Here is a 26636-nt window from a genome sequence, read left to right as displayed (position 1 = left end):
TGCACCCAGTTTCTCATTCATCTTGAAATACCACCCTTCACAGTCTGCTGCTGGCTACCTGAGGGCAGCACTTGGAAGTGAGGATGGTAGCTTGGTTGGGACACCTCTGATACTCTCATGACCTCAGAAAAGAAGGAAAAGTTAGGATTTATTTTCCCTGCTGTCACTCCCGTTTCCTCTTTGATCTGCCTCCAAAGAATTTCAAGACTGATTTCTCCTTGGTGTGCATCCTCTTGTCCCACCTGCCCAGGACAAGTGCTAATCTTCAGATGTGATATTCCCTTTCCCTTGATGAAGAAGAGACAGTATGAGATGAGATTAACATGAGGATCCAGATAATAGAAAGTGCATTACTATGTCTCAGGTAGCATGCTCCTCAGGTATTGGAAGAAGCTCTTTCATATAGTACAAAACACAGGAGACACCTGCCAGTTTCCCACAACATTTAAATCTGACATTCTTTCACAGACTTGTACCAGTTAATGGTTAACTGATGAAATTCTCAGCCAGAAAGTATCACCAAGATGAAGATGTTAATGAGTTTAAAAAAAGAAAAAGGGGGCAGGGGGTTGAGAAATGCCTGGGGATAAGAAAGCCAGCGTACAAACTTACAAGGTGGATTGCAAGCTGTCACTCGGAGTGGAAGCTAATTTACACAGAGGCTAAATTTAGGTTGGATATTAGGAAGAAATTCTTTACTTTGAGGGTGGCAAGACACTGGAACAGGTTACCTAGAGAAGCAGTGCATGCCCCATCCCTGACTGGCAGTGTTTAAAACCAGGCTGGATGTGGCTTTTAACAACCTTATCTGATAACTGCTGTCCCTGCTCATGGCAGGAGTATGGAACTAGATGATCTTTAACATTCCTTCCAACCCAAGCTATTCTGTGATTAGCTTGGTGCTAGATTTATAGGTTTTTATGGCCAAAAAAGATAATGAAATTATGCATAAGGTGATTTACCTTGTCATTTTAGGAAATGTTCTGCCTTTCTTTGAAATGTCTGTCACTAGACATGGGAGGGTTGGTCACTGAAATGTGTGGCCCAATGCTCAGACCTTGATACTGTTTCCATTTCCTTTCCCAAATGTTCATGTGGGGACGGACATCTGAGCACTTAGCTCTTCTTGCCTCCTTGGAGATTCGCAGCCATTACACATCTACTTCGGTTACCTACCCCAATAGCTGTTGGGACTGGTGGCCGGCATTAGCCCCTGACAAGCTGATGGCCCTGACTTGATTGTCTGTCTGGCTGTATTTTCTCATGTCAGAAACATTCCTAGAGGTGGTGTACAGTTTCTTGCCACCTGGCAGTCAGCTCTTCCTGACCCACTGGAGGCTGCCACCAATCCTGTGGGCACAGACCTTGTTTCTGAGAGCCCCGAGAGCTGGCGCTGTCACGTTGCTGTGTGGGAGGGCACCTGAGGTGCCTTGCTTTTGGAACCAGGCCATGGTACCATGGCAGCAATCACGTGGGCTGTTTTGCAGGCTTACATGTGTCTTGGTGTGTGCAACTGTGTAAGGGAGAGTCAGGGAGGGAACCTCCCTCTTGCCTCTCTGCCAGACAAAATACATGAGGTGATGGTCCAAAGCTCCAAGTTTAATTATTTGGATCTTAAGCTTTGTAGTCTCCTTCCCTGAGCAAACCACTGAAATCCACAAGCTGGAAGGTGTTATTTGCAGTGCCACATCTCTCTTCAGCTGTGAGATGCTGATTTTCAAATCTCCCCTTTGTTTTGTGACAGCCTGTGGTGATACCTCCTGCATTTTTAGCCTGTGACTGGGGTGGGAGGAAGCGACCCTGGACCACACAAAATGCTTTGAAGCTCCCTCTAGCATCACTCTCCTATTCCCTCTTGTGTTTGCACTGTCCCTTTTGTGCACCCACTCTCTCCTGACCTGCCCTTATGCTCTTTCTTTGTGCCCATGAATCGCTAATCTGTGGCATAGTCTCATTCCCCAGTAGCTGTGCCGACTGCCTTAACATTTCTTGCCAGCTTTTGCCTCTCCCCATTTTTTCTCTTCCCTCTGCTTGCCAGCCCACGATGTAGCATTGCCTTTCTCCATCTGCCTGATTGTCTCTCAGCTTTTATCTGGGTGCTGGAGCTCCAGGTGCTGTCATTCTCTGCGACAGCACAGAACGTTTCAGTTTCCCTCTGTGGCTGGATAATTACCAGATACAGAGTCACGTGGACTACCCAGCGAAACCCTCCCTCCCCTACTGTCAGAGAAGGAGATCACATCTCTGAAACTCATTTTCCCCTTTTTGTGGTGCTTTTGTTATTATTATTTTTTACTAGAAGAAATTCAAGGGAAAAAATTGGATTAGCTTTTCTGGAGTTACCTAGTTGTGTCCACACAGAAATTACCTACAAGGCACTGGGAATTCAGGTAGAAGAAATAGGTGATTTCCACAGCTGAAGTTGTGAAGGAAACTAAAGGGACTTATAGTCTGTATGGGTGCCTTATTAGTGCTCCTATTCTCAATTTTTGTTGTATCCCCAAAACAAAAAAAAAAAAGTCACAATGGTGCAGAGGCCTGCCAGAAGTTTAGTTTCCAGTTTATTTATAAATTTGGCATAGCAGCCAATACCCAGTTCACATAAGGGACTAATTATCAGTGTCTTCTGATGAACTTCTGTTCCTAAGTGACCCCAGATACTTTTTAAATATTAGCCTGTGTCTTAGTGCTCACAAAAGCACAGGATCCTTAGTGTTAAGTGCAAAGCAACAAAAAGGCAAATCATTGGACAATGTTCCCCGTTGCCATTCTGTATCAGCAGAATGCTGTTCCCGGGCTCCCCCTTTTGATAGTGCAGGAGCCCTGGGATGCTAGAGGAAGCTATGGACAGCTGAGCAAGGCATACATTCCTAGTGGATATTTCACTAAGGCCAAGTGATCGATAGCTGATGAGCATTTCCTAATGATTCTGGATCAAGACCAGAGCTAGGTTTCTGGCTGAACCAAAAAGGAAGAGTGGCAAGTCCTCAGCTAACCCAAAAGGAAAAGAGGGAGCTCAGGGTCTGTTTCCTCAGCAGCCTGAACTTCCTGGCAGATTTTAGTGCAAGACCCTGATGCAAGCTGTCGTAGCATTTGGCATTTCTGCAAGCATCAGCCAGAGAGCAGTTTGTCCCCCTGTGCACACTTAGGGAGCAAGTCTCCTCTGGCAGGAGGCCTGGGACTGGAGTCAATCATTCTAGAAACATACCTTGGAATGGGAAAAGACATGTCCAAGGATTTCCTGATTATGCTGTAAAGAAATGGAGGGCATTTCCTGGGCATGGTGGATTATAAGAAGAGATGGTACTGTGGTGGTAGGTCTCGCTCTGAGGTTTTTCTATATTTTGAAATCTTAAACTGTGCTGGGATATGTCTGGGATGGAGTTAAGCTCATAGCAGCTCATAGCAGCTCATTTGATATTTTTAAGAAGGTTCCTCTGCTGGAGTGGATGTGGACTGAAGTTGTTTATGCAGGTATACTGATCCCCAACAGATGGGAAGAGCAATAAATCATGCCAATATAAGTTCTCTTACTCTGATATAGTTACATCCACCCTTTGAGAATACTGGCATAAAAATCACTATATTGCAGGCTTGATTTCTGTTGTGAGTTTGTGTTTTTTCCCTACACAAACAGGAACCTCTACTCTTAAACAGTCATTTTAACAGAAAGAAAACCCATGTGAGACCAGCTGTGTGTCTGCTAGTGTGAGCCAGGGCAGCTAGCTGTCTTTTTAGGCCAATGTATTTTTTGTAAATTCCCTTGGGTTTCATTTTCCATGTGTACAACATGGACTGAGAGACAAGGATGTTTACAGCACATGAGCAGTTCTGCACTGATGCTCATATTTTCTGGTTGCAGTTCTTTTTAATTTCATTGGAAAGAGTGGATGGGAGAGACAGTGAGACAGAAATGTTTCTGTACAAGGCACTGGGGACTCCTCTTCTAGAAAACTGGGTACAAATACTGGTCACAAAAGAGCAATTCAGGCTGGAGCAGGTGCTGAGAGGGGCTACTGGGATGTTTAGGGCAATGGAGGGTCTATCATACAAGAAGGAACCAGGAGAGTTTGGCTCGTTGTATCCAGCAAAATGAAGGCTGAGAGGGAATATGATTGCTCTCTCTGAACACAGTGAAAGATAAACACCCAGGAGAGAGAAGAGCTCTTTCAGCTAAAAGATGGTGTTGGCATAAGAGGAAATGGATATAAGCGAGGTATGAATAAATCTAGACTTAGAGTTAGAAAAAAAAAAAGTTTTAATCAACAGAACAGAAAGGCTTTGAGCAGTCTGACCTGCAAAGCAGGGGGAGGATATTCCCCCATCAAACACACTAGGCTAAAGTAGGAATGAGGTACATCTCTGAAAAAGATTATAAAGTACAGCTGGCTGTGTCGGCAGAGGTTGGAGCTTCACGACCTGGTAAGCCCATCCTAGCCTCCCACTCCTAAAGTGGCAATTTACTAAAGAGGATATAGAGAAGTGCAGGCGTCCTATCAGTCATGCACCCTCCCAATAGGTGGATGGCCAAAAATTGTCACCTGAGTGCTGAAATACTCAGGGAGCTGCAGACAGGTGTGACAACCTAGGTCACAGCATAATACAACTGAGGGAAAGCATGGACTGAACAGATGCAGCAGTTTCCCCCTCCTGCCAGTTTTCCAGCACAGGACTGGGTTTAAGCAGTAGTTTACTAAATCCCTCTGAGGGCCTGTGTTATCATGCTGGCAGTGGTTACTCAGGAGCTATTTATGCCACATTTTGGAAATCCATCCTGCTGTGGCACAGCTTTCACTCTCGAACAGTGACCCTGCTGTGTATCATGGCTCATAAGGAGAGGAGCAGCAGTTGTACTAGGCTGGGGAAAGAGAGGAGCAGTGGCAGTAGGGAGGAGAATTTTGAGCAACAACTGATGCCCGTGTGCATTCAAATTCAGCAAAATGAAGCTCTTGGTGCTTGGCTGAAAGGAGGTTTCAGATGCTCACTTGTTATGATCTCCCATGATAGTGCCATCCACTTAAGGGGCCTTGCCTTCGCAGAGGTGGAGATACATTCAGCTGTGGGTGTCTTCTGTGGCATCTCCTGCTGAGGGGAACCTGATCCAGAGCAGTGGGCACCATCCAGGGCCAACAGCTCTCATATTGCTCCTCCAGACTCTGTGCTCCTCTGTGCTCTGCCACTGTACTCCTCGGGTGGGGACTGCAGTGGCAGTGCTGCATTGCTCTTGAGATGTTGGCAGGATCCAGCGCTGCAGTGCCATTGTGGAGCCTGGCTGGCCTCTTCCCTGAAAACCCTGCTGGGGAGGTCAGGGCCCACATGGTTGTGGTCTGTCCTTAGCCCTTGCTGCCCATACCCCCACCAGGGCATAGCCGAGAGGCCAGACTCTTGCTGCCGCCCTGGCTGACCATGGCTGTGTCTGAGTCCTTGCTTGCCAGGCAGGGAAGGACTGAAGAGCTTGACGAGACAAGATGAAACAGCATGAGCATGATTTGTTCTTGAACTTTCCACCCCAGGCTGGGAGCAAGGCTGTGTTTAACCACTGCATTAGCTTTCCAGGATCATATTTTGCAACACAACAGAGAATTTGTCTTGCATGTTTGGAGCTGGCAGCCAGGAGCTGATGTTGTTTTGTGCTGAATGAGCCATGTTTGATCCCTCTCTCTTTTCCCTCTTGCCATTTTGCTGCTGGGGGTAGAGGGCAGTGGGGGAAGTTGTTAGCTAGATGTTGTAAGAGTGTGTGTGAAATGAGAAGATTAGAGCAGTCTCATCACAGAGCTGAGGCAAAGGCCGGAGATCTGATACAGGGCAGGTTGTGGCATCCTCTGGCAAAAAGGCACCACGTCTCTCAGTAAGTGCAGTGGGGTTAGGTTTGGGTGCTTAATTGTGTGTGCAGCAGGCTGCTGAGTTTTGGCCTGATGCACAGAGATTGTCATACAGAAGAGATGATCAAAGGGTTAATGGAGAAAAGATGATTAAAAAGGAGTGTGGGAATCGTGTCACAGAGCTGTCACCACATGCTTTGGAGAAAGAAGGCAGAAAATGCAGTCCATAAACTCACTATTTATTTATTTTTCCCCAAAATTTGGTAAGAGCTGTGGCTTGCTGGTAAAGCAGTGCAGTATATTTCATTAATCCTAACAGCTTGCTTCTTCTCACTAGTGGGGTTCTGGCACAGAATTGTGGGTTTGGGTCTGATATTAAAAAAAAAAAACATTAAAAAATTGGAATTACAATGGCAATTTAAAAACCCCAAATAATTATCCCAGCTTCAGTGCAACCCAATACATCATTGATAATGCTGTAAAATCTCATGTTAAAGCAATCATTTAAACAGCAGCTTTACCAGGCCCTGAAGGGCTTCCTTCTTTCTTCTTGCCTTTTCATCACTCCAGGCTCTAAATATCATCCATCCCTTCCCGAAGGGCTGAAATACGCCCAGTCCATCTCCACGGCCTAGGCCATCGCTGCTGTGCTGCTTTCTCTGGGGCAGAATGGGAAGCCCATTGCTGATATCCCGGCTCTTCCATATCCCCCTCTTCAGCCCGTGCGTCCCCAGCCTGGCAGTGGTTGCAGACAGCCCGGGGAAGCCATGCTGGGGCTTTCCAGGCAAACACCTCCTCGCAGCAGCCGGGCCCGTCTGTTCGCCGGGGGAGAGAGAGGGCGGAAAGCTTAGGGCCGAGAGCTGCTGGAGTGACAGGCACAACATAAACTGCGATGAGTGTTACAGCAACACGCTGGGAAATCAATGCGTTGAGTGGCACTTCCTCCACCGGAGGAGGAGCAGGAGTCACGGGTGCTGGGAATCAACGCACTGAGGCCTGAGTGAGGCAGAACTGGTGGTGAAATCTCCGGGCTTGTGTCGCCAGGGTAGGAGATGTGGATGCCTAAGCCTCACTCTCCTTTTCTTCACTCCCTCTCTCACCTGTCAATGGGAACAAGCCCAAATACTTTGAAGAAGAGGGAAAAAAATGCGTCTCCCTCCAGATGGAGTGTTCCTTGTAGCTTACAAAGGCGGGTTTGCAGGAGCGCTGCTTTGGCCCAGCGCTGCCTTTTAGACTGGCAGGTGATGGAGGAAGGAGGACAAGCAGCAGGACTTGCTCCTGCCCTCCCCCTACCTGCATGCTGCCAGATGTCCAAGCCCATCATGAAATCCAGGGACCAGGAATGATGGTGGGCAGCCCTCTATCCCGTCTAAGGCAGTGGTTCCTGCTGAAGGTTCGAAATCATTCTCCTGCAGAAAAGCATCAACACATCCCCTCCCTCCTGTAGCAGAGCTCAGCCCCATTGTCTGCATTTGCATGTGGGGAAAATGAGACTGGGGGAGGAGTGCAAGGATGACCTGGGTTTCTTTCTCCACATCCAACTGTTGCTAAAAAACTTCAGGTGCCAAACTTGGCTGTGTTTGTTTACAAGGAGGCAAGGAGGACTAATGGGGCATGGCAGCAAGATCTTTTGTCCTTCTGTGTCTCTGATTTGAAATGGTGCGAGATCAGTAATTCCCAGGTTCTTACAGTGATCATGCAAGGCATGCCCATCACCATTCACTGGTCCTCTCATTAGCCACATCAGAGATATCAAGAAATCAATCCTGCAACTGTAAGGAAAAGAATAATGTATGGATCACAAATTGTTTGTTAGCTTTCACTGAGGCTGATGGTAATGCTTCCAATAAGTCTAATAAAATGTTTAACTGTCTCTGTGAACTTGATTATTGATTATTAGTGAACGATAAGAGTCCATTGATATCTGACTGATGCCATGCTCCTATTGCTTTGCAGTTAAAATGTCAGTTAACATGCCATTTAATATTCTATTAGTATTGAATTAGCACTTATTACACTGTGAAAATCATCACCATAAATCCTTATTAAAGCGTGATCCATTCAGCTGGGTGGCATCTCTGACAGACTAAGGGGGGTGTGTGTGTGTGTGTGTGTGTGTGTGCAGACAGACATACTGAGATGCATCATCCACGTGAATGTATGTTCAGAGCATGCCAGGACTTGGAATTTCCACATTTGTACATTGATTTTCCCTGACAGCTTGAGAAGAACAGGTATGGTGAATACAGGGTTCAAATCCATTTCACTTACTCCTCCCATTTTCCTCTTTTCTTTGTCCTCTTTCCTTTATTTTGGTAGCACCTGCTAACTTATTTCAGGGGCAGTTGCGAGGTTGCCTGACTGTAGCTATTAACCACTGTCCTAGGGCTAACCTGGATGCATATAAGACAGGTTATGACACATTTTCTCTTCCAGGGAGAGGAGGGATGGTGTCTGGTTGAAGCCTGCCCACAGGAGCAAAAGCTTTGTGCAGACCATATCACTGAACTGTTAATGACAAGACACCACACAGGGGCATATTTGCTACCTCAGAGAGTTATAATGATCAGGGGCAGGGCAGAGTTGCTGAGTGCTCACTGTAGTCTGGTGGGGATGGGAAAGCAGCATGGTGGAGGTGGTGCAGTGCCATGGTTCTGCTGGAGTCCAGCAGCATTGATAGTTTTTCAGGGGATTTTCAGAAGTGACTGAGAAACTTCAGCTCCCACTGACTTCAGCTTCCACTCTATTAATCTGCTTAGCTTTTCACTACCAAAATAGCTGACCCTTGATTCTTGGTTCTGTGTACAACTCCTGCATTTGCAAGACGGCTCTTGACCCTAAGTCAGCCAGCTCTGGAGGCAGTCTGGGTGTTCCTACAGGGTGACTGCTTTCAGCCCTGGAGCACACTGTGCTCTGTGGGTCGTGGTTTTCACCTCCCATCACGGGTGATTACTGCCTGGGATGGCCAATGGAACTGGAGCAATGCCTCATCGTAGTGGTGCTGATTTCTACCTGTAAGTGTCTGCTCACAGATTCCCCTGCATCCTTCTTTTTGACAAAGAGTAGCTTTTTGAAAACAACTCAGATCACACCTGAGAGTTAACCTTGGGGACACATGCCTGCCTTGCCAGGAGGGTGGCCTCTGGCCTGAGGGCCAAATTCTCATTCCCCTTCCTTGGCTGGACATTGTCAGTAAAAGACAGGACCTATTGGGCTGCTCTCTAAAGCAGATGTTTGTCAGATGAGACAGAGCTGCTTACAGCTTGGCCAGCCGCATGGCATGGCTCACATGGATGCCCACGCAGCTTGACTTTCCTCCTGCCCACAAGTAACCCCAGAACAGCTTGGACAGCATCCATGGGCTTGCTAAAAGAGAGTGGGTGTGAGGTGTCGGCCATAATGGTGGGTCACATCACAAGGGAAGGCAGCTTCAGCAGCCTTGAATGAAATGCATTCAAATAGAGGAACTTGGAAAATGTCTGACCCGTGCTAAAAGGCTGTATGAAAGCATACTGTCAAATATTTGTCTTATCTTGAAGCAATAATCTTCATCTTCTTTCTTTCTTCCTTCACATAGAACATATGCATGAATAGTGAATAGGACGCAATCCTGTGCAGTGTGATCTAGGAAGACCCTGCTCAAGCAGGGAGGTTTGACCATACAACCTCACTGTGGTCCCTTCCAACTTTACCTATTCTGTGATTCTGTAATAGCAGTGGCAAGAGGTGCTGAGTTATTTGGATGCTGGGACACTGTGGACAGAGCTCTGAGAGGTGAAGGAGCAACAGCTCTGGAGACTGAGCTTCCCTGTTTATCTGCAGGGCTAATGTGATGTGAGCTGCAGCAGGGCAAACCTGCTCTCAACCTGTCTGAGCCCAGCCCTGGGGGTGCAGCTGCCAGGGTGAAAGAGGAGCTGTCTGCCTGTCTCCTTCCACCCTGGTCCTCTTGAATGAGATGCAGCTGAGAGTGGGAAGGACGTGTCTCCTCAGTGGCAGCTCCTCATCTTTTCTGTGCAAGTCTCCTTCTGGTGGTGGGAAGTGGTACAGAGCAGGTGTCTGCCAAAAATGCATTTGTCTTCACAGCACCTACTCTGCTCTCTGTCAAGAAACAAAATACTTGTCAAGTTACAGTTGCAGTGGGGTTAGTTTATCCTCTGACTTGGGAAGGTTGGCACTCCGAGCCCTGGCAGTTTCTGGTCCTGCTTCTACTCCCTCTGCTTGCCACCCCTAGCTGTCATTCCTTCTCTCCTGTCCACCTGAGATGTTCACAGGACATGCTGCGTTTGTCACAGGGATGACAGTGACACTCCCACAGCCTCTCATTTTCTGCCTGAAATCTGCACTTGCCTGCACAAACAAGCATATGTGCATCGGCAAGTGTGTGTGTATGTGTTAGGAGGGTGGTGTTTGAACAATTAAATAATTCCACAAAATTATTTTTTTGTCAGAAGGATGTAGATGGGAGATACTGTATTGTTTCCTCCACTAGTGCTGCTGAAACTGAGGGATAGAGGAGCTGTGCCCTGGGCTGACAAAGCTGGAGCCCTGAACCTTTGCCCTCCAGGCTGGAAGGGGTCTGGGAGTTTATCTATTGTATATTCAACTTTTTGAAGGTGAAAGAGAAGCATGGGAAGAGCTACTTCAAACCTTTCTCACTGACAGAGATGGAAGGCATTTGGTGATCAAGATCTCTTGTGGCCTTCCAAATTAATTTTTTGGTGCATATGTAGGCCACAGGCAAAAGGAAGAGAGAACAGGAGGCATGTCTGCCCCAAATCCCATGAGTTTATGAACCAAAGATTCCTGAAACTCTTCAATAGAGGTAAATTGTTAAGTACTTGTCCATGGGACGATAATGATGAGAAGATTCTATGGTTCACTGGCAAGGCAGGAGTGTGGTGTGAAGTTTCTCAGCAAAGCAGTAAAGAGGAAGAACAACAGGGAGATGATAGAGAGTGTTAATCTCTCCCTTACCCGTCTCATCCTCTGCAGGTGTTATGTAGAAGACAGAAGCTCCAAGGTGGCCTGGTTAAATCGTTCCGGCATCATTTTTGCTGGAGAAGACAAGTGGTCCCTGGACCCTCGAGTAGAGCTGGAGAAGAGAAACCCCCTGGAATACAGCCTGCGGATCCAGAAAGTGGATGTCTACGATGAGGGGTCCTATACATGTTCAGTGCAGACACAGCATCATCCCAAGACTTCCCAGGTTTACTTGATTGTGCAAGGTAAGCAACATGCCTGATAGGAGAGCAAAGAGCAAAAGACACAGTGAGTGAAGGGAGCTGTATTGTTCTAAAAGAAACTCTAGAGCCTGTGTGTCCCTTATGTTTACACAAGAGCCAGCTGGACTCTTCCCTTCCACTGTGGCATAGCATGGTTTTACTCTGCTGTCAGTTTGTCCTTTTAAAAGTGGTGACAGAGCAGGGGACACCAGTGATGCCAAGCCATATTCTAATATAATGGAAACCTGGCTCCTGGCTCTGGTTGTTTGGCACTGATGGGAAAGCATTTGTTTATAATGACACTTTTCAGAACATTGTGCCTTATCTCTTTACAGAGAGCCCTGTGGTTTCTTCACTTCCTCCTTCCTCAGGTTTCATTTTCTTTTTTTCTTGTGTCAACAAGTTACTGTGCTGTGTTTTTTGGCCTTCCATAGTCAATTCTTTGCCAGACTAAGGAATTAATTTTCCTGTGAGTTTTTCGATGCTGGGTCATTGGTTTGCAGAGTGCGCCATCACTAGGCATGTGTGAAACCTGGTACCTGAGGGACTTGCCACATACCCTATGTTGCCCTGTAGTTGTGATATTTTGTGAAAATCCCTTTGCTAGGATTTTCTTCTCTTGAGAAGCTGAGAAGGCCTCAGCTTCAAGTGTAAACAATTTGTTATCTGCTACTGTGGAATGCAGCAGGTGCTTTCTCGATTGATTAATGTGGGATGTTTCTACTTAGTGGCCAATCGAGGAGGCAGCAGCTCTCAGACTCTCTAGGAGTCACAGAACTTTGTTATTCATTTCCTTTCTATTCCTGTCTCGCCTTCTGATGATTCCTTTCTCTCTGTTCTTTGTAGTATAGTTATAGTGTGGTCTTTTTTAATATAATATATGTCATAATATAATAAACCAGCCTTCTGAAATGGAGTCAAGATCTCTCCTTCCCTTCACCAAGTCCTAACTGCCCAGAAGACCCACGGTAATATTGCCCTTTCCTTTTTTAGCTACCCTTCTCTTGTGTGTGTTATAAGAAACAGGAAACTTGGCAAACCAGTATTGTCTTATCTGTCTGCCTGCATTTATGGCATAACAAAGAGTAAACCAATTAAAGAGTTCACCAGTTATTGGTAAGGTCATTAATGAGTTTACTCTTGTTCCGAACACAAAACAAGTGAGTTTACCCAGTTTTGTTTAGTTTTGCTTTAAATCTTCATGCCATTTTGTCTATCTACCTATTTATCTAAAATATTTACAGGGCAGTTTAGTTGATAGATATTTATGAATGTGTTTTATACATATTACAGATATGTTCAACTTCTATAATATCCTTCAGGAAGGAATTTGTTATTTCTCCTGATTTGTCTAGTTACTCATACGGCTGCAGAGTTCATTTCCCCCAACAAGTTTTTTAATTGCTCTGATTATAAATGCATGCAGGAAAGGACTTTTCCTCTTGCTGGCACTACTTGGCAAACTGTGGGGCTAAGTAGCATCCTAAGTGTTTATCTGCAAGGTGACAAAGTCCGGACATGTGGTCAGAGGTGATGTTTTACACACAGGTGTAGTGAACCAGAAGGCTCCTGGCTGCTTTTCTTGCCCAGAATCCTCCCACAGCAGCACAAAGAGCAGCCCACGCCTGCACATAGAGCAGCTCTCCTGGCCTGGCTGAGTGCTTGCTGCATGAAGTGCATTCCCCAGCCCTGGAGGTGTACCCTGCCTCGCTGCTCGCTACAGCAGAGCAGAGCCAGCCCTCTGTAGGTGGTTTATTACTGGTGAAATCTCACAGCACACAATTTCCATTTACCTGTCAAGAAAAATATAGGGACAAATGAATTCTAGAGCCATGCATATGTATTATTAATTTTATTTGTGCCTATTAGATATGGGCCTAAGCAGCAAAATTGAGTTCTCCAGCTTAGCTTTCACGTAAATATGTGGGTATCTGGCTCTGAACTACTGCCACCTTTCTGAGAATAAGAAAATTTAGGTTTTGACACTCCTAAATTCTAAATGCCTGTAAATAAGGCATCTGTGGGTAATCTTTGTTCTAACACCTGCCAAAGATTTCATAAAAGACCCATTGTGATATTGTACTTACTGTATAATCCTGTAATTAGGTAAAACTCATAGCTTTAATTTTTTTTAAACTAAATTTAATGTGGAAAAAAAGTGAAGGAAAATATAAATACAAAACCCTTTCCATTTTGGAAGAGTTAGTCTCATTTTAAACATGTTTTAAAATAATCTTAACGAATAAAACTAATTCAGTATAAAATAATGTACATTAGAAAATAATCCCTGTACTCTCATAGTATTATTTTCTTATATTGATTGCTATTTTTCCAAGATTTGCAGGTTGTCTGCCTGACAAATAGTCTGCTACTAGTACAAATTAAAGGAGTTTGGATACTGAGTCATACTAAACTATTTAGTATTATTTCTTTTATGTAGTTTATTTACTTATCTTGCTTTTCTATTCATACATTTCAAAACATTGGTTATTTGAAGTTGTGGGCATCCCAAATATAAAAATAAATTAAATGACAGAGTAGTCAAATGGTCTGCTTGGTAATCTGGGAGCAGAATTTCTGGAATGATGGTCAGTAGTCTCCTTTGAACAAGCTCAGGGAAACAAAAGCAAACCAGGATCAGAGACTCATTGCTACCTTTGAGCACATGGTTGATGCCTGGATTTGCCAGTGAAAGATACTGCAATGACAGCTGCTCCTGCCCTGGGGACAATGGTTCAGGCTTCCTATTCCTCTCAATCAGTGTTGCCACAGATATTTCTGCATCCCACTACCAAAGACAAATCCTTAATCTCTCCCTGTTCAACTCCCTCATCTGTCTGGCCCCTGTGAGACCACAACTTCTACTACCCCTAGACACAAATGGGATAGCTATATCAGAGACTAATAAGTGGGTAGGCAGATACTAGAGGGCTGTTGCAGCCCTTAAAACAGGAGAGCACTCCATGTCCACAATGGCAGCTGAAGTAGGCAGGCTTCACTGTATCCTGAATGTTTTCTGTGTTTAGATCATTGCAGTCTAATGGAGTTGCATTCTAGAACCAATTCCTTTCCAGCCTTGAGAAAATCAGCTTTCCCTGAGGTGAGCTCTGCTTGGTGAACTCTGCTGGACAGAGCTGCAGAAGTATATCGCAGAAAAAGGGGCATCACTTCTCTAATGTATATGCCCAAGTCCTTTAGTATTCACATGGGAAGAACCAGTTTTACTTTACCAGCAACAATCTCTGCAAAAACACCTTACTTGGTCTATTCCTTTCCTCTCTTAAGTGTGTATGTCTATGGATAAGATCCCTCTCAACTGGGATTGAAGATCCTTCTCAACTGGGCACATTGCAGAGGTCTAAAAGGGGCATAATGAAATTACACTAAGAAAAAAAATTCAGAACTTCATGGGCAGCCAAAAGTAGAAAAAATTGTCCTCATAATTCTTTTCATCTTTTGAAAAATAAACATAAAGCTTCTCTGCTAGTAGAAGTAGACATTTGCTGCCAAAATATTCATTAGTACAGCTGTGGCCATCTCTCCCATCTTACTGACCCAGGTGGGCAGCACTGCTCGCAGTCCTCTAGACTGACGGTGGTCGTCTCTGCCCAGCTCAGTTGCTACCAGGTGCTCTCTCCACTGGGGTGAATGCACCAAGAGACTGCTCTGTGCCACCACCTCACTCACAGCTTTTTGTGCTGCTTCAGTTTGGATATAATGGCCCATTGCAAAGCTTTCTGTTTACTACCCAAGTTATTTCTGCTGGTGTGTGATCAAAATAGTAAACACTTGAAAGGACCTGCAAGGGATGGTCTGGTCCTTCTCCGTGCAATGAGACAAGATCAGCTCTACAGTTGCTGCTCCATACATGTATTTTTGAAGATGTGCATGCATAGCTGGCGCATGTCCATTATTTCACTCTCCTTGCATTTGGAAAGCTTTTATTAACATATGATCTAAATTGATTTTGCTGCCAATTATTTCTGGGCCTTCCAAGACAGATAGTGGTTATTTCTCCTCTTCCTCAAAACTACCTTTTATCTGCCTGAAACCCCTATATTTCTGTGTCTCAGAGATGTCTAGTGCAGCTTAATAGGCTCATTGCTCTCCAGACGTCATATTTTTTCAACCCCTGTGGAATATATATTTCATTAGTGTTTGATTTGTCTACATGTTTTCTTTAAATGTACTGTCCAAAACCAAAACAAGAGTTCCAGTTCAGGATTCAGTCATGCAGATACAAGTACCCGACGTGTTTTGCATATCACACTTCACTTACCTAACCCCAGAATGAAATGAGATTAAGCTTTTTTATATGAGTGCCTCACTGCTTTCACTAATTTAGTCTTTCTGCCTTTCTAATCCTCTCTTACTGGTCTGCAGCGCATTCTTCACTGTTGTATTTGAACATTAATTGTTTTCCCCCCTTCCTGAGAATACTGCTTTGTGCTCACTGCTGTTGGATGCCATCTGGTTGGTCTCTCCATGGAGACCACTTCAGTTTACTTACCATCCTGGGCTCCAAAGCACTTGCAACTGCCCCAAATGTAGTGTCATCAACAAAAGTCAGGTGCCTTGTTTCTGTTCCATCATGAAGGTGTTAATTAAAATATTGAAAAGATTGGGACACAAAAGCAGCCTGTAGCAGCAGCCCACTAAACCCTTCGCCCCTGGTGGAGAGCGATCTGTTGATTGCAGCTCTTTGAAGCATCCTGATGGAGATTTAACATCCACCATGTTCTCTTAGCTTGTTGCAGACTGTCAGGTCTTCTGAAGTCAAGATATATCACATAATCACACATATTGCTTCTGCATTATCTGTTATGCGAGCTATCATACAAAAAAAGGGAAATGAGACCTGGGTGGCATGATATGTGTTTGCCAAAAGTACATTGCTTTTTTTTTCCCGTTACTCCATTATTATCCTCTCGGTGCTTGTAAATGGGATGTTTAATCATTTGCTCCAGTATGCTGAGTGACTTGTTCCAGGAGAATTGAGTCGTAAGAGGGACACAGTGGCTGCCCCTTTCCCAGCATTACCTTGGGTTCTTGTTCTTTTAGCACAATATCCTCAAGCCCTTCTCAGGCATTAGATAACAGTGGAGAAATTCCTATGGTCCTTATTTGTCTCATCAGGATGACAGGCACAAGGGCACAGAGATCTTGGCATGCATGGGGTTTAAAAATTTCTGCAATAAAGACCTAGGCCTATCCAAGTCAATTTGGAGGAGTAACTCTGCTAGGAGGAAGCAAATTGTTGCTGTCCAGAACCTTTATATATAGGCATCATTGTAAATGGCAGTAGTTGTAACTTTTCAGTGAAACAAAAACATTCCATTGTTTTTGAATTTGAATAAAATTTAATTAGGAAGGCTTTACAGGTCTGAGGTGCTTTTTTTTGGTCAAAACTATGAAGGCAAAAAGGTATAGCATTACCACAGCCCATCTAAAACCTAACCATACTCAGCTGAGGTATGAAGAGCTGCACAGTCACATTTTCACTCACAGCTTGGGATTCCTGCAGACTCAATAACATTTCTTGTGATTCCCAGTTACTGATTGTAAAGATTGTGGGCTCTTCCTTGGTTCAATGCTCATTTCATGGAAAAAAAAATATATTTGGGGGCTTTGTCATTCTGGCAAAACAAAAACAAATTTGGAAATGTCAGCAGCAAGTGTTCACAAAGAGTAGTGCTTGTTTACTGGCCAGCCCTAATCACAAACCCAAAGTCAAGTGCATAGCAGCTAAGGCCAAATCCTACAGTTTTCTTTCTAACTGATAGGCATCAGTATGTGGAAAGAAGTACACAGTGTACCCTTTCTCCATTATGAATTGCCTTTGTAGTGGTCCTTGCTTGCAAAGATTCAGACTCACTGGACATTGTTTTAACATGATATAAGGATGTATTTGTTGTTGCTGGGATTTAACCATAGAGAGTTAACTCTATGGGTAGATTAGCTGTGCACCCTCTCAGTCCACTCTCCTGAAATTAGGACTTTGTGCTGGTGACTGGAAGAGCACAAGGAGATCCTTTACCCAGACAGGCAGCTGAGGCCAGTCTGGCTTCCCCAACAGAAACTGCCCTGCCAGCAAGGCCCTTGCTTAGAGCTGGGTCTAAGGCTGATGTGGAAGGGTGTTGTCCGCCATCCCTGGAGGAATTCAAAAGGTGTGTAGATGTGGCACGTGGTTTAGTGATGGGCTTGGCAGTGCTGGCTTAATTTGATGATCTTAGAGGGCTTTTCAAACCTAAGCAACTCTGTAGTTCAATGATATGCCCAGCATTTTCCCTCATTTCTGAGGACAGAAATAGGGAAAGATAATGCTTTGGACTTTGGGATTGTGAAAAATATTTCTAAGCAGAACTGAGGCAAGGCAGAAGAGTATGTTTTCTAGGAGCCTGATGTCAGGTATCAAATGGAGGTAATTTCTGACAGCCACCAGCTTGGCGCCTGATACACAATGAGTTTCTTCTGACCAAATTTAGATGTTACTATTGCTGTGAGTTGTCTTGGACTCACTTTGTCATAAGTGAGGAGACAAGACTTTTATCAGGCCTTATCCAGTTCATCCTTAAGTAGCCATCCAAAACTGATCAGAGAGATTGACCAGTCGAAATGTCATTGTCTCTCCCCTGGCTGTAGGCAGGAGCTCAGTCTGAGCAGTCCTTTTGGAGCCCTGCATCCTTTTAGCCTTTCCACACTTCCTTCTGTCAATCCTCACTGGTGTTTATTCCTGCCAGAACACAGCATTGGTGGCTGTCATTGCTCGTGGTGGGTTGCCAAGAGACTGGAGCACGGCTGGTCTTGAGCTCAGCAGATCTGTGGTGGGAGCCTACCTTCCCGTGGCATTCCTGGCCTTCCCACCTCTTTGGCCAGCGCTGGAAGCAGAGAAGTTTGAAGAGAGCTGAAGCTATTTTTCCTTTGCTAGCTAGACAGCAAGGATGTTGGAGTCAGATGCTGTTCTCTTGAGAAATGTTGGCTTCCCTGCTTTGTGGGCGCAGAGCCCAGAAATCGGGGGGATCTTTCTGAGCACTAACACTGTAGCGTTTTTCATTCCAGAGAGCGTGCAGTAGGTAAGAGCAAGCACAGACCACTTTGTCTTTTTCAGGACATAGTGCCAATGGAAAAATGACAGTGTATTTGGCATACTGTTGCAAAGAATAATGAGATAACATGGGAATATGAATTTTCTGTGAGGAAGAAAGAAAGATCATTTTACTGGGAATGGTGGGGGAGGAGAAAAAAAAAGATTGAAGGGAGGAGATAAATTCAGGTTATTAGAGGAACTGGAAGCAAGAAGTGCAGTACACTTGGAAGGAAGTGACAGCAGTTTGGTGGGGAAAATAAGCTGAGAGAGCAAGGAATAATCTTGGGCAACTGAAGCATGTGAGATCTTGCTGCACCACTTTTGCTATTTCCATGGACTATACATTTCTACCAGAAAAGTAATTCCAGAATGTCAGGCACACAATAGTATTGGTGGCTGTTTTTCTAGGTTTTCTGTGCTGCTTTGTTTTGGCAAACTCCCAAAGTGCAGGAAAAGGCACCTGGTGTTTCATAAGTTGCAAAAGAATTTCCTTTCACTCTCCATCTAGTATTTTTATTGCATCCCCATGGTGTCCTGACACCTCTTAACTTCTGTTTTCTTATCTCCAGGCATGGTTGGAACGATAGGATGCAGCTTAGGCTTTGGCTCTGTTATATTGGTTGGAGCTTAGCACTTCTTAGTGCATAAATCAGGAGGTTTTTCTGGAAATATTTTGGTGCTGGCTTTGCAGGTGCAGGCAGGAGACAAAAACAGAATACTTAAAAAAATGCTTACTCATTTTGGAGACAGAAGTATAGCACAAAATACACTTCCTGTGGCTGGGAGGAAGGATCTTGATATGACAATCCCAGTCCTTAGTGATATAAATCAGCTTAGCTTGAGTGGACTCTTCAGAGTGGTATCAGCTGATATTTCTGTGATATTTCTGATCCGCTGATTCTAGAATCACACAGTGCTTTGAAAGGTTTTGCCATGTTATTTCTCAGTCTGATGGGTTCAGTCTGCAGTCCCAAGTCTTAGTTTGGACTGTGAGAGAGGGGAATAGGGGCAATATTTTTCTCTCAGCTCCTAACACAGCAAAAACTTAGTCCCACCACCAAGTCTGCTAACCCTGGAGAGAGCACAAATAACCAATAGCTGTGAGAATGCACATATCAATCCATTTTAAAGCCGTGTCTCCTGCTCCCACTGCTTAAAAAAAGGGCAACAATAGTTGCCTTGATTTGTTGTGAGCCTTGCAATTTGACCTTATTGGCTCACAACAAGGTATGTCCCCTTGGATGTCCTAAGTCATAGATTCCCCTTCCCTGTTCCCTCCATGATGGCCAGTGTCATATCAGTAGTGAATGAATAATATTTTTTTTCTGCCACATCCTCTTGAGATTTCATTGCAGAAAAGAACTGTTGGTATAATCGGGAATAAATATCTTATTCTTTTTACATGGCAGGCCTGTAACAGCTTAGTAGCTTGAAAATTAGCAAAAATCTGTTTTTAAAAAAAAATCTTCAAGAGATCTGATCTGAAGCTTCGGATTTCCAACACAAAATAATGAGAAAAGATATATAGCTAGTCTCCATTAGAAACTTTAGAGTCAGTTTGTCTCTTCACTTGCAATGTGGGTGACAGCTAAGGTTAATCATATTCTATATTTCTCTGACCCAGATCAGACTTTTTCTGTAGCTTTCCTGTCCACAGGTGCCCCCTTGACTTAAACCAGTCAAGAGGTCTGAAGGTAGGAGGCAACAGGACCTAGGGCATGCAGCTGTGGTAACCCAGGCCTTGCAATTCCAGCAGTCATGGAACAGTGTGTTCCTTTTGCCTGTTTTTCTTATTTAATCTGTTCCAGTTGAGTCAATGCTGCAAATCTGCTATGCAAAATCTGCAAATCTCAAAACTCCACATGGGAAAAAATTCCAGCTGGGGTCCACCAGCTCATATTCTTTGGTTTTGGCTGCTATGTTACCATTGACAGTCATCACAGCTATTTGTTAGTGGATGAGAACCTGGATCAAAATCTAGATTCCACTGAAATTAAAGGGAATTTTGCTCCACTGGAGCCAAGATTTCATTTGAAGTTGGAATTGGCTAGAAACAGATTGTAAAATAAACCTAAATTGAGCCAGAACTTCAAAACCAACATCAAGTCTTAGAGAAAGAAGCACATTTCTTTCCTACCTTAAAAGATTTCAATTTATTCTTTAATATGAATTAATTATGGAAATAAGGAAATTGTCAGTTCGGATAAGGGAATAAGGAGATGGTGTTTCTAAAATGAGAGTGTGGAAAAGCAAATGTGCATGGTCTCTGTGCTGTGCCTAGAAGCACATCCTTGTGTCTGCATGGTGCAGCTTGACCCCAGCTGACCCACAGTAACTGCGTTCTCCTGCCGTTTATCTCTATTCAATGCTGGCCCTCATCAGTCCTGAACAGATCTATGGTCTGTCCTTCCAGTGTGTATGCAGGTTGTGCCTTATCCCATGTAGGATAAGCTTCCCGCTGCTTTCCACAAAAACAACGAATGATAAATCATATTAGGTAATAGGTTTTCAGGGTTTGGATTTTGATGGTTTTTTAAGAGCTCCTGTTTTTTAAGAGCTCTTGTTTTTATCTTAAGAAACATTGAAATTGCTATCCCAGTACCAGCTCCTTACTCACCAGAAAGTGAAGAAATACTCTGAGAAAATAATTACTTAATATCACATTTCCTGTATAGCTGCTAAAATGTCAGTAGTTGGCTGCTTGGGAATAAGAAAAACACCAAGAAAATAACAGAATAGCAGTTTCATTTAACAAAGCCCAAGATGTGATAGTTAGAGGGGAAAAATAACTTGCCAAATGTTCATACAACAAAATAGACTAAAAGGAAACAGATACTTAGACATGTGGCTTCCATTTACGGATTATTCAGACAGAGAACACTTTCTCAAAACCAAACCACAGCTTTTGAAAATGTGCTTTAAAAAAAAAAAATCACACAAATATTAGGTTAAAAACTGTTAATTTCCAGCAGAAAATAGGAAAGAAAAAGGTTGTTGCTGGGAAGGGAACAAAGGTTGGTGTTAGCAATCTGAGGGTGCACAAGCACGTGGCCACTCTTGCTAGCAGTTCTCTAGGGTCTCTACCAAGCTCAGGCTATCAGTGAACAGTGCTCTAGTAGCAGGAGCCAAGCCCTGCTTGAGAAGTCATAGTGGTGTGTGAAAGTCTGAAAGATCCCATTGTTTCTCAAAAATGCATTGGGAGTGCCATCATTTGTCTGCCCCCTTTTCCTGAAAGGGCCTTTGGAAATCCCCAAATGAGGGTTGTGAGCTTTCTCTGTTCTGATATCAAAAGCCAGAGGCTACTGAAGTTTCAGCAATGCTGCTTTTAAATTTCTCTCCACATTTATGTATCAGATTTCCCTTACATTGTATAATTGATTGCATGATCTTGTGTGTCAACAGTCTTTCATAAAATCTTCTAGGAATGTCTTTATTATGTGGACACATATAAGAATGAGGAACAGTTCTTCAAAAATAAAACTTTTGGTGCTTTTCAAACAGAAAAGTAGACTATAACTGCTTTTTTTTCCCCATTCCAGGAAGGTTACCTTTAAGGAAAATCTGTGGAGAAAAAAATATTATTAGGGAGGTCATCTTTAATGAAACAAGAATTGGATTTTGGTGATAAGTTTTAATTTAGGGCAAATAATTTAATTGGAATGATTCATTAATTCTGGGGCACATAAATTTGGCCTCTGGTAGCCTATTTATTATTGTCTTTATTCCTTTCTGTGTCTTCTCTATCAGCAGTATAAGGAAATTTTGCCATTAAGGAGACACTTTCTTTGAATGTGTGCAGAAAGGACTGTCATTTGAACATAATGTTATCTCACCTTTAGGTGACCTCAGTTTGTGAGACAGGCTGCAGGAACAGTGAGTTTGTTTTCACACTGTCTGGGCATGTGGATTCTCAGCTTTGAATAGGGTGCTGGTGATGTGGTGGGACTGGGACATCTGGCCATGATTGGCTTGGTCATAAGAGAGGTTGGTACCACTGCCTGGTGCTTTGAGAAAATTCCCAGCAAGGAGACCAGAGAGATGTCACCAGATGTTCTGTGTTAGGGCTAGAGTATTGTAAACTGTTCTCTGAGTCAGGGGGTGACTGGGATATCTCCTTATGTTTTGTTAACTGGGAGGATCAGCTCTCAGCTTTGGTATACAGCGAGTATGCCATTAATGTGTGAAGTGTAGACAGACAGAGTAAAAGAGTAAGAAGCCTTTCGGAGAGGGAGAGAAGCCAAGGAGCAAGATCCTAAGCCTCAATTCCACATGGCCCTCACGCAGGTGCTGCAGCAGCAGCTGTATTCTGGAGAGTCTCTTCAAAATGATTGTCCCCTTGTTAGACTGATGGGAATGTGACTTTTTGGGTATGTTCCTGTTTTGAATTAAAAAAAAAAAAAGGAAGAAGTTTTTTGGAATAATTACGATAAATATCCCCAAATAGCTACAGAACAGACTGTGAGACTGTGCAAGGTAGAAGCCTTATAACCTTGACTATACAAATCCAGCTATGATTTTAGGGATTATGACTGCATAGAGCTCCTAATTCACAATTTTACCTGAAAGATTAATCCACTTGTTGACCTACAAAATGAGGTTAAGAACCAAAATTCATAGAGATATCACCTTTCATGATCCGGTTTGAAGGAATGTTATCAGGGTGGCAGTGACTGCTTCCCCTACTGTGTTTTTAAGTATTGTGAATGTATTTCACATAATTCATGCCATGTTTGGTTTCCAGGAGAATATTTATAGCTGTGTAAAGCCTGTGAACCACGTTCATAATTCAGGTAGACACCTTGGTTTTGCCTGTACATCCTGTGTGTATAGTATCAGAGAAAGCCCTGGATTCTAAGCTAGATGGCATAGACTGGCTTGTGTTTGTGCTACTTGATGACACTACCTTTTGAAATGGATAGAACATGTCCCCGCTATATTGGGGATCAGTGGGGAGGGCTGGTCTCCTCCATGCTTCCTGTGGTGACCCTGTGGCCCTGAGACATACTTATTTTTTGGTTGCTTGGTTTATTATATTTTCACGTTAGAAGTACCTAAAATGAAGCAAGGGCTGGGACACAGTCTGGCAGTCTGGTGCTTTTATAACATGATGCCAGTGTGTTTTCCGTGGCACAAGAACATATGGAAGGATTTGAAAGCCCAGAGTCTGTGGGGTTGGTGTTGGAGGACTTTCACAGGTTGAGGAGGCTGAACTTGGCATCATCTCCATGTTTGGAGTCTAATGTCCATATCAGCTGTGCTTGCTCTTGCTCTGAGAGGGGATGCACTTGTTCATTCTGGGAAAGAGCCCGAGAGTGATCTCATGGTTGTATCCATAGTAGTCCAAAGGACTGGAAAAAAAACCAGAGACTGTGGCTTGCTCTCTGGAGCAAAAGAGAACAAACCACATTGGCAGTATAGGCTTTGCCATTCAAGGTCATTAAAGGTTTATCTCTTTTTAACAAATCCAGGGGGTTTTGTGGTTCTGCTAAATAAATTGCACAGGGACCCTATCAGAGACAGGACTAAAACCCAAGTTCAGAGATAAACATCTGTCACTTAGTATTTTAAGTACAACTCTCTGAAGGAGTTGCATCTCTTGTCTGTATGGACACTTAGTCTTGCAAACAGAAGTGGCACACTGCAGCTGAGATTCATCACACTTAATCTTAGACATCTGAGTGCTACTGACACAAATCCAAACTAGTCATCTGGCTCTCATCTGTGGTCTGTTGTGAGAAGGTGGCATCTTACTCTTTCTGCTGTGTGCCTTGAGATAATGTGAAAGATCATCCCCCAGAAGTCTCTTTTACTCTGGACTACAAGTGGAATGTAAATTACTAATTTAGATTTACACAGCAAACTTCTCAATGTCTAAAATTTGGTGGCACAGATCCACCTTGTATGTCTATGCAGGAAAGATGAAACCATGTAAAAAACTAGTTCTGGAGACTCTGTCATTACCCACAGTCTGTGTTCTCAGCTGCACTGACAGATCTTGACTATTCTTGCCATATGACTCCTGCCATAACTTCCACTGTGTGATATTAAATAGTATAACAATAAATTTTTTTCTAGTCTATAATCTGTTCTTTACTGGACAGTGCTTTCTGTTATAATCCCTGACATATTTACCTGTCCTTGCGAAGGGCAGCTCCATTCCCCTCCAAATCTCTTTATATAAGCCTGAGATAAATTCATACAAGTTATCCCAGTGAAAGGTTGCAATCTCCTTGATTGTATACTCCTGCCTGCTCTCTCCCACTGAGCCAGAGAGTGAGGGACTCCCCTGAAAAGATTTCTGTACTTTCTGCCACCAGCCCAGCACAGCCTGAGGCACAGGCTAAATTTTTCACAAGATGATTATTGCTATTCTAGCCCAATGTGTTCCAGGGTACCTAATTTTTCTCCCAGATTTCCTGCTGCCCCATCTCTCTAGTCCTTGAACTGCTTTGAGATGTCACCAGTGTTAGACCCAAGTGCTTCTTACCTTCTTCTTTCTTGTCCCTGAAGGCAAAACTATATAGGATTGAAAAAAAAAACTCCAGGTATTTATTGGCTTGCACATGCAGTTCTCAGGAGCTGCAGTGCCTGTTGCATATCAGTGCTGGGTGCTGCCATGTGTCTGGTCCTTCAAAGTCCATTACTTTCTATGGTTTTCACAGTGTAATCCTCTTTTTCCCCATGTTCAAGGACACACTGTGGTCTGATCTCCCAGCCCTTTCCACTCCCTTAAAAAAACCCAGCAAACAAACTTTCCACCTTCCAAAAAAACACCCCCAAACACCTCTCCATCTCCATTTATCTATTCATATTGGATTTGTAGGCACGTTTCTGACAGCAATCACAGAAACTCTCAAGTCTACACCTGAACAGCAGAAACTCCTCTCTTTGGCTCCCACATCAAACCAAATGGGTGTTTGTTTCATTGCCCCAATAAATTTTTTATTAACTATGTTATAAGTCTGCGAGGAAGAGAGAAGGGGAAGAGAAGAAAAAAGGTGTTCAGGAATGTAGACTGGGCAAAGTGCCCACAATTAATGGGGTAGCAGCAACCAGCGGGTATTTGAAAATTCACCAGTGCCAAGTGCCAGGAGGTTTCTGCTGCCTGTGACAGCTGGTCATCATTATTGGATGACTGCTTCTGTGTACATCTTAGATATGTGTCTTTATCTCTGACCAAGTCACTCTCGGTTTCTGTTTTGCAGGAACATACTGAAGCAATTAGGGCATGTTGGATGATTGTAGGGATGAGTGAACAGTGTTGGGTAATATACAAAAATTACAATTTCTCTTCTATGCAAGCCTGTATCTCAAGATGAGCTTAAACCACCATCTCAGAGATGGGCCTCCCTCAACTTTGTATGAATTTGAATTTCGGTTTTGCAGCTCTATCCAACTACTTGGTTATTCCTTATTCATTGCTGCTACAGGGCACTTGGCCTCTTCAGAGATTGTTACAGCCCATTCTGAGTGATAGCCATCTTTAAGGAAGTAATTCCCAATGCTCAATGCACCATTTATGTTGCTAAGTGTCTGCTGTCCCACTAATGAAGAAGTGAGCACATATTCTTGGTCAGAAGCTGCAAACCCATTTGAAGCTTCTGAGGGCAGACTAAGACTACTGATATTGTGCCACCCAGTTTGAGGAAGAAAATCTATAAGGGTAAATTTCTTGTATGTATCTGCCAGAAAACCACCTAAGAGGCATTGTGTCTCCTCGGGAATGTAGTAAATCCAGCAGATAAGCCAAAGCAGAATAATTGATGTAGAGAAGGATCTCTGAATAGAAGGGTTAAGTACAGTGCAGGCACATTCTGTTTGGAGAGAAGTGGCAATAGTATTCATCAGTCTGGGGAGAAGTCTGTGGAGATAAAAGCTTTATATCAATTCTCCTTGAATTTTTTGATCTGGAGCTCCCTGCAAGGGGCAGTTGCTTGACTACATTTAAGTTTTACGTGCAGGAAGACTTCTTAAGGATCTAGAGGGCACCCAGGCAAAATACATGGACAGTGTCTGACATGAAGGGAACACATGAAATAGAAAATTGTCTTGGATGCTATACCTTCCAGTTTTTTTGTAGTTTCTGTTCCTCCTTTATCTAGGACATTCAGCCAGTGGCATGTTCTGGAACGGGAAGCTCAGACCACTGATAAAAAGAGGAGTCTTGAGCTCTTAGGAGGTGTACAATCATGGCTTCTCAGGAGCTTTCCAACCCAGTACTATAGTGCTAAAAGCAGAGTGACCTGATTTTTTTGCAAGGCATATCTGAGGCACACTTGACACCATGCAGGGAGGGAAGTTTTTTTGTTTTTTTGGTTTTTGGGGGTTTTTTTGTTGTTGTTTTTGTTTTAGGTGTTTTTTGGTTTTTTTTGGTTGGTTTTTTATGAATACCTTTTCCTTTCATGGCAGCCTCAGAAATCTCAAATGGGAAGAAATTGTGATTCTTGAGAAGGATGTGCCTTTCAGTTGGAGTGGAGACTGAAGTGTATCTTTAAGAAGATAGTT

General features: G+C 43.7%; 1 protein-coding gene across 6 annotated transcripts in view; it reads left to right on the top strand.

Annotated features, from left to right (window-relative positions):
• LOC119707283 (limbic system associated membrane protein) overlaps positions 1–26636 on the top strand; it is a 998862-nt gene that overhangs the window by 823047 nt on the left and 149179 nt on the right. For all 6 annotated transcript variants that reach the window (XM_038152399.1, XM_038152024.1, XM_038152213.1 and 3 more), the window contains one exon: positions 10815–11047. In XM_038152399.1, coding sequence (XP_038008327.1) covers positions 10815–11047 — 233 coding nt within the window. The remainder of the gene's footprint in view (positions 1–10814; positions 11048–26636) is intronic.

This window comes from Motacilla alba, chromosome 1 (assembly GCF_015832195.1).
Source record: "Motacilla alba alba isolate MOTALB_02 chromosome 1, Motacilla_alba_V1.0_pri, whole genome shotgun sequence".
NCBI classification, from domain to species: Eukaryota; Metazoa; Chordata; class Aves; order Passeriformes; family Motacillidae; genus Motacilla; species Motacilla alba.
The sequence above is the reverse complement of the archived record's forward strand: the minus strand, read 5'-3'. Positions and strand labels throughout refer to the sequence as shown.